Genomic DNA, 14,803 nt, shown 5'->3' on the forward strand with positions numbered 1-14,803 from the left:
TAAATAACAGCAACTAAAAATTGCATTAATTTCTGCGTCTGTTGTTTGCCCTTCAGTTTAGGTGTTTATTTTCTTATTTCACACACACACACACACACACACACACACACATTTAAGCGTATGTAATGTCAATTTATTACTGTTAAAAGTGTCAACATTTTGGTAGTAACGAGAGTGCAAATAAAATGCAAATGAATTTTTGTGCTAATAAAATGCAGTTACGAAACTTTACCCAAAAGGCTTTGGGTCAAAAAGAAAAAACAAAAATTAAAATAAATATGCCGCAGCAACATCAAAAGACAACCATGAAAAGGGTTATTTATGCTGTCACATACACACATACACATCTACTCAAAACACGCACACACACACACACACATGTGTGTACAGCTGACCAGTGCTGCATAAATGAAGCCTTTCGCGTCGCATACATTTTGGCATTTGACCCGCTGCTCGAGCAAACAAAATTCGCCACAAGCTTGACACCTGCACCCTCAAGTGGGGTTTTCCCCATTTCCCATTTCCCGTTTTCCCGTTTGCCACCAGCGTTACACCAGAAAAAGTTGAGCAGTTCTATGAAAATGTTCATGTTTTAATAAATCAAATTACGACCGCATCAGTGTAAATGAGAAAGGTATAACTTTTAAGGGATAGTTTTGCAACAACATTTTAGCTGCTGGCTCTGAAAGTTGAACAGATTTGTTGCATTTTGTTCACATTTATTCTGATATGGGTGCAATTTAGTAAGAACTTGAGGCTATTATAGTCATGGCTTGCGCTACATATTAATTTTTGATTGTACTTGATTTTGTAATACTCTGATGCCAATATAACCTGGATTTATGATTGCTAAAATCCGATGGGTAAGAAAATTGATAAGCATAGTTTTTAGTTAGCTTTGCTTAGCTTCAATAAACACAAGTTGGCATATTTTACTTTAATCTCTAGATTAAGCATGCTAAGGAAAGAATTAAAACAATTTGGACAACAATTAAGGCGAAACTTTCCCCGCAGCCCGGTTGAATGGCACAACTGAGATTGATCGGTAAAATAAAACAAAGATTAGGCATACTTTATGCATAGTTCGAGTAGAGGAAAAGAGTCGCTTGACCCATTTACAATGGTAGCCCCCGGAGAGAAAGAGAGCACACGGGCCAGTGGCCCCCAAGCGCCATTATGTCCATGTACATGTCCAAGTTGTTGTTGTTTGGGTTGGGCTTGTTATTGTTGTTGTTGTTGTTGCTGGGGTGCTGTAGTCTACTTATGCTGAGTTACAGCTCGTATCTGGCCATTAATTCACGCTCATTGTGCGCCTACTTCGACAGCTCTCGACTGTTTGCATTGTCAGGCCAAAGTGTTGCTGCTTGCCGGGACCCTTGTCGATGCTATCACATTGTGCTCCACTCCTCCAGGCACTCCCTCTCCCCAACTCAGTCCAACCCACTTGGCATAAGACAATGGCTGGTAGGTACTACGTCGGCTGTCCTATGCAAAGATTCGCACGAGCTTTTCTCGAGCATTTGCACTCAGCTTGACTTTTTTAATATGCTTGATATTTGCGCCTGTTATCATTTCCCCTCCCTAGTTGTTGCTATCTGTAGTTGTTATTGTTGTTGTTGCTGTAGTTGTTGTTGTTGTTGTTGTTATTCATGTCGTCATTTCCTATTGTCGCTGTAATTGTTGTTGCTATTCTAGGTTTAAGCCACGTCGCCCTACATGCGCGCCCAGCAAACTTGTTTTCATTTTACGCTTCCCTGACGCTCTTCACAGCCATCTCTTGCTCTCGCTCTCTCTCGAAATATGTCTACCCCTCACCCCATCCTTGATGCGCCTGCTCCTGCTCCTGTCATTGTCATTTTGTACAATTTTGCGCTCTGATTTTTAAACATAATCCAAAGCCGCCGCTGATGCTGCTGCTGTTGCTGTTGTGGCTGTTGCTGTTTGCTGTCGCCTGGCTCTGAATTGTGGGGCCGCCAAGTCACGCGATATCACGAAATCCGCTTTAGCGGAAATCTAATTGCGCATCGTGACACACCCACCGCATACCCACCCCCACACCCACTCCTCCCCCCTCTGTCACACTCCCTCACTCTCTGCTGTCAGCCGTGCTGACTATGGCCGTAGGCAGATTTTAACATAATGCTTTTTTAAATGCAAAGTTACAAATGCGCCTCCACATTTATTTTTTCTCGCTGTGTATTAGCACCAGTCGCCAGTCACATTAGCATAAAGCCTCCCCGCACACAAAAGCACAAAAATGAATAAAAAGTTATACAAAAAAAGAATATACATAATAAAAGAGATATATTCGTATATATATACTATATTTAAATCTAAATAAAAATGCGGTCTTGTTGACATTTGGCTTTTGCTGTTTAGCTGGCGACTTCTTTTTAATTAATGAAAATATATGCACAATATATATATAAATAAATATATGTATATATAATACACACACTAATGCATTTTGGATAAATGTTTAACCATAATTTAATAGCCGTCAATAGTTGACTAACATTTAAGCCGCACTGACAACTCTGCCCAGCATTTGCCAAGCAGCAAATACTCACTCTAAAACAGACACACACACACACACACACACACACACTCACACACTCACCTGTGCACACACACATTAATAATCCACATGCCCACATCAACCATAAAACAAAAATGTAAACGAAGTTTTAATTAACTGCTGCAACGCGTTGCTCGCGGGGGAAATGTTTTTCACACAATTTTGCGACAGGGCCTAATTGAAATAGTTGAGCCGCCCACAACAACAACAAATGCGAAGTGCGCCCAATTGAGTCATTGCCTGCTAAACTGAATTACTTTATACAAAAAAAAAAAAAAAAGAAAGAAGTAAAAAACATACATAAAATAAAAAAGGAGTGAGAAAACAATTTGTCACATTTTTCATTTCTAGGCAACACACGCGGCGTATGCGCAATATCACAAATTGGGCATTTGATTTGGCTGCCGTCGCTGCTGCTGCTGTTGCTGCTGCTGGGAGACGCCGCAAATAGTTTGCCACCAAGGATGTGGCTAGCAGCAGGCTTCACTATTGCTGCGTTGCGTTGATTCGGTTGCTCTGCTTGCTTCCCTACATTTTATTAAAAAAGAAAAAAAAAAAAAATAGGAAGCCAAGTGGGGTAAAAAATGGAAAAAGGTTCAACGCGTTCAATGCGTGACATTTTGTTTTCTTGCTTTTCAACGCCATTTCCATTTGCGTTGTTTAAATTTACCAAAGCGTGTTTTTTTCAGCTTGCTGTTGTTGTTATTGTTGTTATTGTTGTTGTTGGAGAGCACTGCCAAAAGGCAAACGGCAGCCGGTTGATGATATGCGGGTCATGTGATGGGCCCACTACACATATATGCAGTGCCCAAAGGCCTATGATGTGTCTACACTGAGCGAAATTGTGATGTCTAGAAATTCGAGAGTTCATTCACTTCTCTAGCGAATCTAGATAGAATTGACAGTTCATTCTTTTCTCTACAGATATAGACCGCTTGTGAAGATGGATTACTACATCCATTCCAAAATTCTTAGAAGCACAACTTATTTTTCTGATAACTGATAACGATTGCAACTTTTTTTATCGGTGTTTGAAATTTGATTATAGTTTTGTAACAAATCTAATACTAATCAATCTGTTATCTAAAGCACCCAACAATTTCTTGCAGTGTTTGTCTGGGGTAGCGGTAACTATAACAGCAGCGATAAGCAAAGGGCTCAGCAAACGTCAAGCGACTTGTTTATTTTTTGCGACCATTTTTTGTGTTCACACTTGTGTCTAGCTTAAAGTGTGTAAGTTTTGAGTGTGTGTGTGTGGGTGTGTGTGTGGGTGTGTAAGGGTGTGGGTAGGGAGGTCTATTAAAGAAACATCTGGCAGCAGCATTTTTCTAAGCCGTGCCCCATGGCAACACCTTTTGCTTACATAACAACAGTTGGGCGTCTTTTGCTTGGTTCATATTTAATTTTTTTCTTTGGTGATTGACAAATGTAAACAAAAAAAAAATGTTGCCTGTTTTCTTGGGGGTAGGAAGGGGCAGGGGCGTGGTTCAAGCTGCAGCATCAAAAATTAGCGTGCCTAAGCCTTAATTGTGTGCGCAAAAAAAAAAAAGAAAGAAAAGAAAGAGGTTCCCACTACCGGCTGTTGTCCCATTTTTCAGAGACTTGGCCACTTGAACCCCTCACGGCTTTGTTCAAATAAACCGTAAGTTACAGCCGCAAAAGGCAGCCGGAAACCGGAGAAAGTGGAGCTGTCCAGACTGCTTGAAAATTCGGTTAAGTTGAGTTGGGAAATTCGGCCATTGTTAAGTAACCCAGAAGCATCTATTCTATAAGGAAAATAGCCACCTTCCTTCCTTTGTGTGCACTGTGTTGAATGCGCTTAAACACTTTGCCCTGAACCTTCAGTTTAAATTAACATAATTTGTGTTTCACTTGACATTTTTTATTTTATTTTTTTATTTTTTGGCGAAATTGAACCCGAAAACCTCTTTCGATTTTAATAGAATGTAACGCGCTTTTGTTTGCTGATTATTATAAGTTTTATTTGTATATTTATTTTGCTGCTGACTGGTAGCCTTTTTGTATGCCAACCTGGGGCCCTGCACATTAAGTGAAATGACTGCAATTCAAAGTAATGGCGAGCGGATGACACTTGAAAAACTTTTCAACTCCCGCAGCGCCTTGATTGTTTTTCTCTCAGTGTGTATGGCGTATTTTTTTGGTGTGGATTTGCTGGATTCATTTATTTGAGACTTGCACAACTGGCAATCATAAATCTTTTTAATTTCATTGATCAACTTTAGCTGTCTGGCGAACAAAATATATATCTATAAGAAAGTTTTTTTCTTTGCACCAAAGTTTTCACACTTGACTCCCGCCGGACAAATTCAACGTGACATTTAAATCGATGGCAGATAAATATTAGACGCCAAATCCAATTCATTTTTGCCAAAATTCAGTTGCTGAAAACTTAACGCAAACTTTGCGCTGCTGCCCTTTGGCTCCACATTTATTTATTAATGAATAAGCATTTTCTCTTAACGCAACTCCATTCTCCTCCTCCCCCGTGTACCTAATCGGCCCATAAACCAACAGGCAACAATACAATAAAAAAAATAGGAGATTGTTTAATGGACATTTCTTGTTTTCTGTAATTCATAAATATATATATTGGATTAAGGTCAACAAAATAACAAAAATAGTGTGGGTTCAGCAATTTGCTTCCAATTCGCACATTTTCCGAAATTGACAAGAAATGACAACAAACTTTGACTTATGTTGTTGTTTGGTTTGTAACCGTCATATTCCATATTTTTCTAATGCACTTTAAATAATTACAAGGTTTCTGTGAAAAGTTTTCCACATTTAACTTTGCGTTTATTTATTTCTGTCAAAGGTTGTCTTTTGGAAAATAACAATTTATATAAATTTTATATTATGTTCCCCAGTGTTTTGCTTTTTCATCTGTATCATTATTTATCGATGTCCGTTTCTGACAAGGCAACTTTTCCACATCCATAACATTGCCAAAAATAAATCGAATTTCAAAAGCAATACCTTTTATACCCTGAACCCATTACAAATGGGCAAAAGAGCTGTGTTAATGTTGTGCAAGAGTATGTAACAGGCAGCAAGAAAAGCAACAATTGTTAAGATATACCCTAACAATGAATATATAATATACTCAGACATACAATTGATCAACTGTAATCAAAACGTCATTTAGATCGGACAAGAAGCGCAGATTTGGTTGAACAAAACATATTTTTATATTAAGATAACTAATAACTGCAAACTAACATCATTTATCATATTAACAAACTGTGTTCAGGGTATCTGCTAGTCGAGTAGAGCATTTTAACTTGACTTTGACATGGATTTTAGGCATTGGGTCAACTTCCACAGTTAAGTAACATTAACTTACAAAGTCATTCAGGAAGATCTAAAATCTTCTGTCTTAAATACAATTTTTTAAATATTCTGTTTCATTTAAGAAGCACAGATTGAAAAATGAATTTGCATATAAAAAATGTAAATAGCATAATCTGCTAGTAAATGCGTATTTTTTGCGGCTATTAACTACAATTTGCTTCCACTAAAACCCTTTTATTCTATCCACAAATCTGCACATTTTATGTGCACTCCGTGGTTTCTTTATTACTGGCTAATAATTCAAATTTAGATCCCATTTTGATCAAATTTCTAGCTATAATAATAATTTAGACGCTTTTACTCGTCGCTGGAAATGACGGGCTAAACACAAAAGCATGTTTATTAAATGCAATTAAATTGTTTTTCAGCTGCATTAACATGCATTAAATATACACAGATCTTGCCCTGCACACCACCTTGGGCATTTTCTCTAATAGAATATAGTTAAAATATGCAATATTAGTGAAAAAGGAAATAGATTGGTATTTATAATTCTTGTCGATGAAGTTGCTGATGGGCTTTTAGCTGGAAATTAATTAAGCTGCTAGTTGATATCTCAGCCAGGCGAAAAAGAATAGAAACTGAAGGGCCAAAGCCCAGTTGGCAATGCGGTCGACGCTGACCCAGTTGTTTAATTGAATTGAAGCCATAAGCACTCCAAACGAGACACGTCGACAGTGGATAATGAAAGATTGTAGAGACAGGACGACTGCTGGACTGCTGAAAGCAACCAGCTAAATAACTTTAACTAATGGCAAGCATAAATTTGATAAAAACCGGTGGCATGGCCAACCATGGCTTAAAGAGTTTTGACAGCAATCTTGGTTCTAATAATTCTCAAACATAATGCAAAACATGTGACACGAGGACCAAGAGGCAGCCTCAAGTAAAAGTTGTTGACATCTTCTTAGCCAGCACGTAAAAGTACTAAACACTCCAGAATGTAAGCAGAAGAAAACGATGGAGAAGAAGCCGAAGAAAAAGAAGCAGAAGAAGAAGCAAATGTTTGCTTAAGCATGGCTATATAAATAGGGCTCCTTGCTTGCCTGTGTCTGTTGCTCTCTGCTTTTGACAGACGAGACAAGTCCCGTTGACAGTGACAGAGACCATAATAATGATGAGCATTCCGATGACGCCACAGTGGTGCAACACACAACAAGTGCCAAATGCCAGCAAAAAAAATCATATTTTTATTGAGCAGCCCTTAAAGTAAACTTTCGGAATTTTCTAAAACCCCTGTAAAACTGTTCTATAGAAATTATCCAAGTAAAAAAGAGTCTGCTGTTTAAAGTTGAATAAATATTCATAAATATACATATATATTTTTAGAAAGGCAAACTTTAAAGTCAAATTTTAGAATACTAAAATGTTAAACACTTAATGAAAATATGCAATACTCTTTGTGTACTTATTAGATTTTATATAAATATATACTTTTTAAAATTAACATTTTAAAATCAAATTTAATTAAAATATACAAATCTTTTAAATAAAATATTCTTGACAGCTGTGCCTCATCTATCTAAGGGAACTATTTTAATTTGCCAGCGACCACTGTAACAATGAGCAGGTTGTGGAAGGTTGTGTGTGACAATCGAGGAGGTTGTGGAGAGCGGGTAGGGAGGAGGAAATAGTGCGAGTCGAGCTGTGAGAGGATTTGGCATAATGTCGTTGACAAATGTCATTACACCCGCTGTTCAAGTTGGCTTTGAAGTAAAACGGCTTCTTCTTCTTCCTCTTACCTTCACAAGCAGCAGCTGAAGTGTGAGTTGGAGTAGGGGAGAGATAGCGCCTTATTTCCGTTATTGTTCCGTTATATGCTCAGAGTCACGCGAGTCCGTTGGCCTCTCGCTCAGTCATTGACAAATGTAGCAGAAGTTTTTTAGTTATTTTGCCTCTGTTTTTATTTTGTTGTTTTTTTGTTGCACTTTGCCTTATGCTTTTTTAGTGTATCTCTCGCGAATTGGCCTACTTTGTCTTTGTGTTACAGCACATATACACACACACCCATATATACTTATATATATTTGTGTGTGTTGTATATATTTTATATGTATATCCGTAGGCAATTTGGGCACACTTGTCTGACGCTGGCTTTTGTCTGGGCAGCGTCTTCTGTTCGCTTGCTCTTTCTTGCCCACACTCACTCACTCGCACACACACTCGCAATCACACACACACACACTCATGCACACACACAGATGAGGAACAGTTGCACTTGAGAGCTTTTAAGAAGTATTAGTGTTGTCAGTTAGTTAGTGGATGTGGCGAAATTAGGCAGACAGTGTTGTCTGGTGTCCAACACTTTACTTTACACACGAACTTTTGACCCCGTTTTGCCGACAACAACAACTACAACAATAACAGCTGCTTTCGCGAGTCCTTTTGTCTCATCTCGCTTTACACTTTGTGCTGCATTCATTTTAATTTTTCTCCATTTACTGATTTAGCAGATTATCGCAAACTTGGTTCTTTAATTTTTAAAGTCGCTTTCCACTGTTTGTTTTCATTTTGCTTTCACTTTTTACGCGCGCACACTCACACAAACACACAACACACACGTAAAGATTGCAATTCTTCAAAGCACTGCACTTTGTAACGGCAGATTTGAATTTTTGTTTTGGGACTTATGCACATAATCTCTTGTGTAAAAATCAATTTATTGCTTCTCAATGCACAGGGTTTAGTTGCTTATTTTAGTTAGTTATTGATACAGCCATATTTTGACTACAACAATATCCGCCACCGTGACGTTACCGCTCAGCTAGCGCCTCACGAACTGAAGCCAAGCCCAAAGCGGCGTCAGCAGCAGCAGCATCAGTTTGACGTTTGGCAACACACAGCTGTGATTTTGATTGGGTAAAACTCTCTCCGCAGCGAGGACTTTCTCTCTCTGGCTTAGCTTTGGCGCCAATTGAGTGCACGTGCCTGGCCCCAAAACAGCTGTTGTGGTAGGTCTCTCTCTGCTCACGAAATGTACCTGATTATGGGGATATTTTTGTGAGCTGCGCGAGCTTTTTGCCACTGGAAGTGCGCAGCTGGGAACAGTTGCCAGTCACATAAAGCCATAAAACGTTAATTTAGCACACAAATAAACCCCCATAAAACTTTTGTGCGTAGATAATTGAAAAAAGAAAGGCGAACCCAAAAGTTTTGGCGCGAAAGTCAACACTTGCCTCAGAAATGTTTCCACTCTGCTGCACATTGCGGTCGAAAACTTTTCGCATATATCCCAAAGAAATTTCAAGCAATTAGCGGAAAAGTCCTAAACAAAAAATAAAACTTGAAGTGTAAAATTAAATTTAAAAAATAAAAGTAAAAATTCCTAATTTCTTTTAAACTTAATTACGTTTATGTTTTTAAGTGAATAAAAATGAATTAAAAATAATAAAAAAACGAAACAAACGAAAAAATGGGTCTGCATTTCTTAGTTGTTTTTTTGACTTTCTGTAAGTGTTTAAATTGTTTTATCCCTAAAAAAAAAGAACAGTAAAAAGCCTTAATTGTTTTTAAAGTAATTTTCTTGTTATTTTAATAACGTTTTATGTTTTTTAGTACATAAATACAAAACCTAAATAAAAAAAATGCAAAAAAACGCCTGCATTTCTTTTTTCTCAATTTTTGTATTTAAATGTTTTTTGTTTATGGTTCTTGTTCCTTGTTAGCAGCAATGACCATCGTGTCCGCTGTGATTGTGTCCGGATCTGTGCGTGTGGTGTTTAGAATTATCATTGGTGGGCTGATCCTCGCCAGCCTCCTTGCCGGTCGGTGTCGTCTTGGGTTTGTCATCGTCGGCGAATTCGCGGAGATCGCGACGCATGGCGTAGGCATCCTCGCCATCGGCATAGTACTTCGGCTCCACCTCGATAATCTTGAACTTGAGGGCGTTCGTATAGAGATTGAGGGCGGCACGATTGCTCTTGCGCACATGGAGCGAGACATATTGGGCATTGAAGCACTCGACCATCGCCTGGGAGGCCTGATTCATCAGCTTCTGGGCGAGCCCGAGACGTCGATAGGAACGCTTCACTGCCAGCGAGGTGATGTGTCCATGTTTGCTTTCCTCGCCGGGCTCAGGCTCCTCCATTTTGGCCAGCACATAGCCAACGATGCCGCCCTTGTCATCCTCGGCCACATAGCTGAGCTGAGGCCAAGTCAATCCGTGGTAGAAATAATATTTCATTTGATAATTCTCCGGCAAACAAAGCAAATTGCAATGCTGCATTGTCATTAGATCCTCGGGCTTAGCACAGCGTATGTTCATCTTGATCGTTGTTGAATATTTTATCTTTAATTTTAGTATATATATATAATTAATATTTGTTTAATCGCGTCTCGCTTTGCGTGCTCCGCGTGCGTTTTGATTTTGCTCGTGTTGCTGGTGGTGATGGTGATGCTCCTCGGGTTCCTCCTGGCCCAATAGTTCCCGCACCAGACGAAATTTCGATAGAAATGCCTTCCAGATCAAAAACCAACCTGCAAATAAAACAATTTTAATTTATTATAATATTATTCAGCAATTCACATTGAAAAGTATAAAATGAGTATCCCATTACTTAAACATTACCCAACAATATAATGGCAGCTACAATGCTAACGGATGCTAATATGGTGAATATAAATGCCAGAGCTGTTTGCAGCGACATTCTATCTCTGCTTATTGCTTGCGCACATTTATTATTATTTTAAATTGCAAAACAAATATAAGTAAATACAACACGTTTCCGTTTTAATTTTTGATGAAATCGTCGCTTGCAAATAGAAAACAGCTGTTATATCGAAGTTTTCAAACACTAACAAACAGGGCTGCATGAATCACGCAAATACTAAAATATATCAAAAAATCTAGTCATGTGCAATATTTCTAAACTTATCTGCGCTATTTTACTAAAATTCAGTAAAACATCATAAAAATTAAACAAACGAAATTGTATTTATTTAGTATTTCAGACAAACTTGTGCTGCGCCCAACCACATGGAATAGTTGGGGTTGTGTTCGATTTGCTGATTTATATGAATTTCAACTGACGCTGTTTGCTACTCTTTACACACACACTCTTGAATCCATCTTAAACCTTTTTATAGCTTAATTTATGAAAAAAAGCACCTTCAATTTATAGAAATTAATGTTTTGCAGAGCACGCTTCTGAGTACTTTTCCGTCGCTACAGACACACCGGCACTAACTAGTGTTGGAAAGTGCGCACAATTTGTCAGGCAGTCCCAACAGCTGTGCGACTGTTGATCAAGTTGGCAGCACAGCTTTGGAAATTCTAACAAACAGAAAACAAAAGATGCAAGAATTTAGTGCAAAACGTGATGCTCTCTTTGCTTGCCTAGATGATGCGAGCAAAGAGCTCAAAGGCACCGCCTTAGATCAGACACGCTCCAAGCCGTACACAATTAATGCGCTGGAACGAGCGAAGAACCAGGGCCGCAAAATTTGCGCAGCTGGCAAAGCGGATCTCGTTGAGACGGAGACAGATGAGAAATTGCGTCGACTGCGGGGCAAGGAGAGCATCTTTAAAAAGCCCGAGCTGCCCATTGGACGCTGCCTGAAGCCCCGCAAAACACCCGACTATCAAGTGAATCCGCACAAATGGAAGAAATACTCCCTCTCCGATGTGGACATCTCCGATCAGACCAATTCGGCGGCAGCTTTATCCTTTCTACGAGAAATGGATGCACAGCATGGACAGACAGATCCAGCTGATGAAATGGACAACGAACCGAGCACAGCGCCGAAGGTTGAGTTCAAGAAGAAGAGCAAATTGCATCGCAATTTGAAACAATTGCAGCGCAATGAGTTGGAGGACGTCGAGGTGGATAAGCCCCAACTGAGAGGCTCCAAGCTGATTATGCCTGAATATGTGATTGGCCAGAGGAAGGCCAAGAAACAGCCGAAGAGCAAGAGTGAAACTCGCGCTGCGTGCAAATTGCAATTGTCGCATTTGGAAGAAGAAGCCGGCGAAGAAGAAATAGACGATTAATCGTATTATTTAAGAATATTTAAAATAGATAATAGCTATACCCTTACAATAAATATGTAGTTTATTTATCAAGGTCAAATTGAGTATATTTTAAAAACACTTTACAAAAATAGGTTTGTATACTGTATATGGAAAATACGTCGACTATTTCGATTAGGCTTGGCAAACATGGAAGTCGAATTGTGGGCACAAAAATACAAATTTAAATACAACTAGAGAGATACATAACTATAGATACAGATATAAATATAATTGGGAGACAACGAGTGAGAAATGCGAATCAGTCGAGTATGTGCTGTGTGTGGTTTGTGACTCGGTTGTCCTCCGCTGATCACTTTCTGGGGAATCCTGGATTGAAGTAGAGATGCTTGCTGAAGCCGTGATTCTCATAGACGGCGGTCTGCAAATGGTTTTTTCCCGTCCGCATTTTGCTCAATTCCTTTTGGGTCTTCCTCAGAATCTCCTCGATGGATGTGTTGTGCGCATGCTCGGCCATGCAATAGCAGAAGCACTGTATATACCAACTGCCCTCGACAACATCCCGATGCGTCTCATAGCCAGGCGTGCTGGCATAGCAGATCAATATATCAGACAGTGTGGGCACATTAGCAAAGGGAACACCATCCGTCTGTGTGCTCTTACAGGGCTCTTTTATTGACAACGGCGTCTCGGGCCTTTTGATTATTTTGCCCTTATCAGGTTGATCGCCACGACAGAAGGGAAACATCAGTACCTTGGGCTTGTCAATAAGATTGGGGCATTTATCGGACTGAAATTCGTTGATGATTTTCCGCACTTTGCAGACGCTGTCATCGGTGAACCGCACATGGTCCACCTCGTTGACACGCTCGCCATGCGTCATGAGGACCAGGACAAAGCATTCCGTGTCTCGGACATCATTCGAACTGATCAGCGTCTTCAGCTTCTCGAAGAACTCCTCCTGATCGAGGTTCACGTACGAGAAGACGGTGAAGCCAATCTGACGGAAGATATGTATCAGCGCTGCTCCATCATTATCCGCACCATTGCGTCGATTCTTCAGATTCGGAAAATCAACGATATTCACAATGAAGAGCACGCCACGATTGTGCTCCGATTCCATCGCATATGTATCCTGGTCAGACCTGTGTATACGATCCGATAGCTTCACCACATGTTTCTGACCCGTAATCGGTTCCGTAAATGGGGTAAGTGGTTTCTTGGCATCACTGTGGGTTAGTTGTTCCTTCACTGAATTCGGCTCTATCACGATCTGTTGCTGCAATTGTACAAATATTTCATATTATTGCAAATAATATATACCCATTCTTGAATGCACAATGCAAACGCTAGTTTTAGAAAACATCTACAACCATAAGAATAGGCCGCTAAAATTATGACGATTTATAAAAATTTAAGCCGCTTTATCTTATCTAGTTATGTTAAGCAACTCTGTTAATCGATATAACGAACGATGTATCAAGAGATCAGATCGATCGATAAGACTTGAAGTTACTTTTCTTTGATTTTCTTTTTTCTTTGATACAAAGATAGCTTGACATTTATGACGATAATTAGCAATATTTATTATTTGATATTTTATCAGTACATTTTATCACAGTTTATTGTTAATTGTTCGCTTTCAGTCTTATGCTCAGAATGGTCTGGTTAAGCTAATTTTAATTACTTTTGTTATCGATAGCTAGTTGCAACCGTGTCTGTTAAATTGCTTTGCTGAAAGATTTAAATATTTTGCCTACTACAAATAATCACTTCGATTGATTGGCATAAATGGATTGATGAATGGATCACGATAGATATGAATAGATACTCACATGGCTGACGCTTGGACGCTGCTCGTTTGCCGGCAAATCGCAGATACGGGTATCCACAATATCAGCTGATTTATTGCAGTTGTTGTTGTTGCTATTGTGATTCCGTCGCAGAGAGACGTACGATAATTCATTGTCCTGCGGATCGACTTGCTCCAACAGTTGTACTGCCTTCAGGTAGCCCAAACTATTGAGGATTGCCTTGAGCTCGGCGTAGGCCGTTGGTCCACGTGTCCTAATCTTCGTGAAGTAATTCCTGTGCTGCTCCAGTCGTACCTGGTCGGCGGTCATATTGAATTCCCGCCCCTCCAGATTCTCGAGGATGCTCTGCATTTTGGGCGTAATTAATCCGCGGCGCACTGTTTCCGTCACGAGGACGTCATAGTCGGTGTATTCGATTAGTTTCTCCATGTTTTTCAAAATGTGATTCCGATGCCTTTCAAGCATCCCCAATTCGTACTCTCTCTCTTCCACCCTCTCCTCCGCCATTGTGTTTTGTTTCTTTCTATCTATCCTTGAGTTGGGGGACGATGAGTTTTCTTTTTGTTGTTGTAGATGTTTTGTTCGTTTTATTCGTTGTTGTCGTTGAGCGCAATGCGGACGCAATTGCAGCGCAACAGCACTGGCAGTGATAATGACAAATTTGGCAGTGAGTCACTTTATCTGGCTTTCCTTTGTCTACACACAAGCACTTTCGTTTTCGTCACAGTTCCTTATTTTTTCAAAGCAAATTATTTATATATGATACGTATTGCACTTGGTTTTTTTTGCCTAAAACATAAATATTTTTACTATTGCTATTTTAATAACATTTCTTTTGAAACAAAAGGAGTTATTTGCAGTGCTAGTGGGCAGTGCGATGTACGTCCGTTCACTCTCGCTCGTATTCTAACACTGCTCTCGACTACACCCGTCAAATACACATGGCCGCAAACGTTAGTCAATGGCTAACACACCGCAAAGAAATTAAGTATATACAGTCGTTATGCAAACAGATAAACTATGTGTTTAAAAAATGTCTAATAGTCAGTAAATATATTAGAATAGGGAATT

The 14,803-nt window shown here is 39.4% G+C and overlaps 5 protein-coding genes across 6 annotated transcripts in view; 1 reads left to right on the top strand and 4 right to left on the bottom strand.

The window, feature by feature from the left end:
- Nucleotides 1–7,987, bottom strand: part of LOC6557358 (junctional adhesion molecule A) — a 90,814-nt gene extending 82,827 nt beyond the window's left edge. For both annotated transcript variants that reach the window (XM_032743130.2, XM_001983703.2), the window contains exon 1: nucleotides 7,693–7,987. The gene's annotated coding sequence lies outside the window, so the exon portion shown is untranslated. The remainder of the gene's footprint in view (nucleotides 1–7,692) is intronic.
- Nucleotides 7,988–9,550: 1,563 nt separating this feature from the next.
- On the bottom strand, nucleotides 9,551–10,274 carry LOC6557370 (N-alpha-acetyltransferase daf-31). The gene has a single exon (XM_043215304.1). It carries the CDS (start codon nucleotides 10,212–10,214, stop codon nucleotides 9,612–9,614), a length of 603 nt encoding a protein of 200 aa, XP_043071239.1. The 5' UTR covers nucleotides 10,215–10,274; the 3' UTR covers nucleotides 9,551–9,611.
- On the bottom strand, nucleotides 10,211–10,637 carry LOC6557363 (small integral membrane protein 13). Its single transcript, XM_001983701.3, has 2 exons — nucleotides 10,518–10,637; nucleotides 10,211–10,426 (listed from the first exon to the last, which is right to left on the bottom strand). The coding sequence occupies exons 1-2, from the start codon at nucleotides 10,594–10,596 to the stop codon at nucleotides 10,275–10,277; spliced, it is 231 nt and encodes a 76-aa protein (XP_001983737.1). The 5' UTR covers nucleotides 10,597–10,637; the 3' UTR covers nucleotides 10,211–10,274.
- Nucleotides 10,638–11,150: 513 nt separating this feature from the next.
- Nucleotides 11,151–11,993, top strand: LOC6557362. Its single transcript, XM_001983700.3, has one exon. It carries the CDS (start codon nucleotides 11,244–11,246, stop codon nucleotides 11,937–11,939), a length of 696 nt encoding a protein of 231 aa, XP_001983736.1. The 5' UTR covers nucleotides 11,151–11,243; the 3' UTR covers nucleotides 11,940–11,993.
- On the bottom strand, nucleotides 11,983–14,694 carry LOC6557036 (caspase Dronc). Its single transcript, XM_001983699.3, has 2 exons — nucleotides 13,754–14,694; nucleotides 11,983–13,197 (listed from the first exon to the last, which is right to left on the bottom strand). The coding sequence occupies exons 1-2, from the start codon at nucleotides 14,237–14,239 to the stop codon at nucleotides 12,271–12,273; spliced, it is 1,413 nt and encodes a 470-aa protein (XP_001983735.1). The 5' UTR covers nucleotides 14,240–14,694; the 3' UTR covers nucleotides 11,983–12,270.
- Between the last annotated feature and the right edge of the window lie 109 nt (nucleotides 14,695–14,803).

The sequence above is a fragment of the Drosophila grimshawi genome, unplaced genomic scaffold (genome assembly GCF_018153295.1).
Source record: "Drosophila grimshawi isolate 15287-2541.00 unplaced genomic scaffold, ASM1815329v1 contig_44, whole genome shotgun sequence".
In the NCBI taxonomy this organism is placed as follows: Eukaryota; Metazoa; Arthropoda; class Insecta; order Diptera; family Drosophilidae; genus Drosophila; species Drosophila grimshawi.

Bases quoted from the DNA above. Each gene is read 5' to 3' on its own strand.
- LOC6557370 (XM_043215304.1), bottom strand. From the start codon at position 10,214: ATGAACATACGCTGTGCTAAGCCCGAGGATCTAATGACAATGCAGCAT.
- LOC6557036 (XM_001983699.3), bottom strand. From the start codon at position 14,239: ATGGCGGAGGAGAGGGTGGAAGAGAGAGAGTACGAATTGGGGATGCTT. The intron at 13,198-13,753 runs GTGAGTATCTAT...GTACAATTGCAG, and splicing joins AGCGTCCAAGCGTCAGCCAT to CAACAGATCGTGATAGAGCC.
- LOC6557362 (XM_001983700.3), top strand. From the start codon at position 11,244: ATGCAAGAATTTAGTGCAAAACGTGATGCTCTCTTTGCTTGCCTAGAT.
- LOC6557363 (XM_001983701.3), bottom strand. From the start codon at position 10,596: ATGTCGCTGCAAACAGCTCTGGCATTTATATTCACCATATTAGCATCC. The intron at 10,427-10,517 runs GTAATGTTTAAG...TTTTATTTGCAG, and splicing joins AGCTGCCATTATATTGTTGG to GTTGGTTTTTGATCTGGAAG.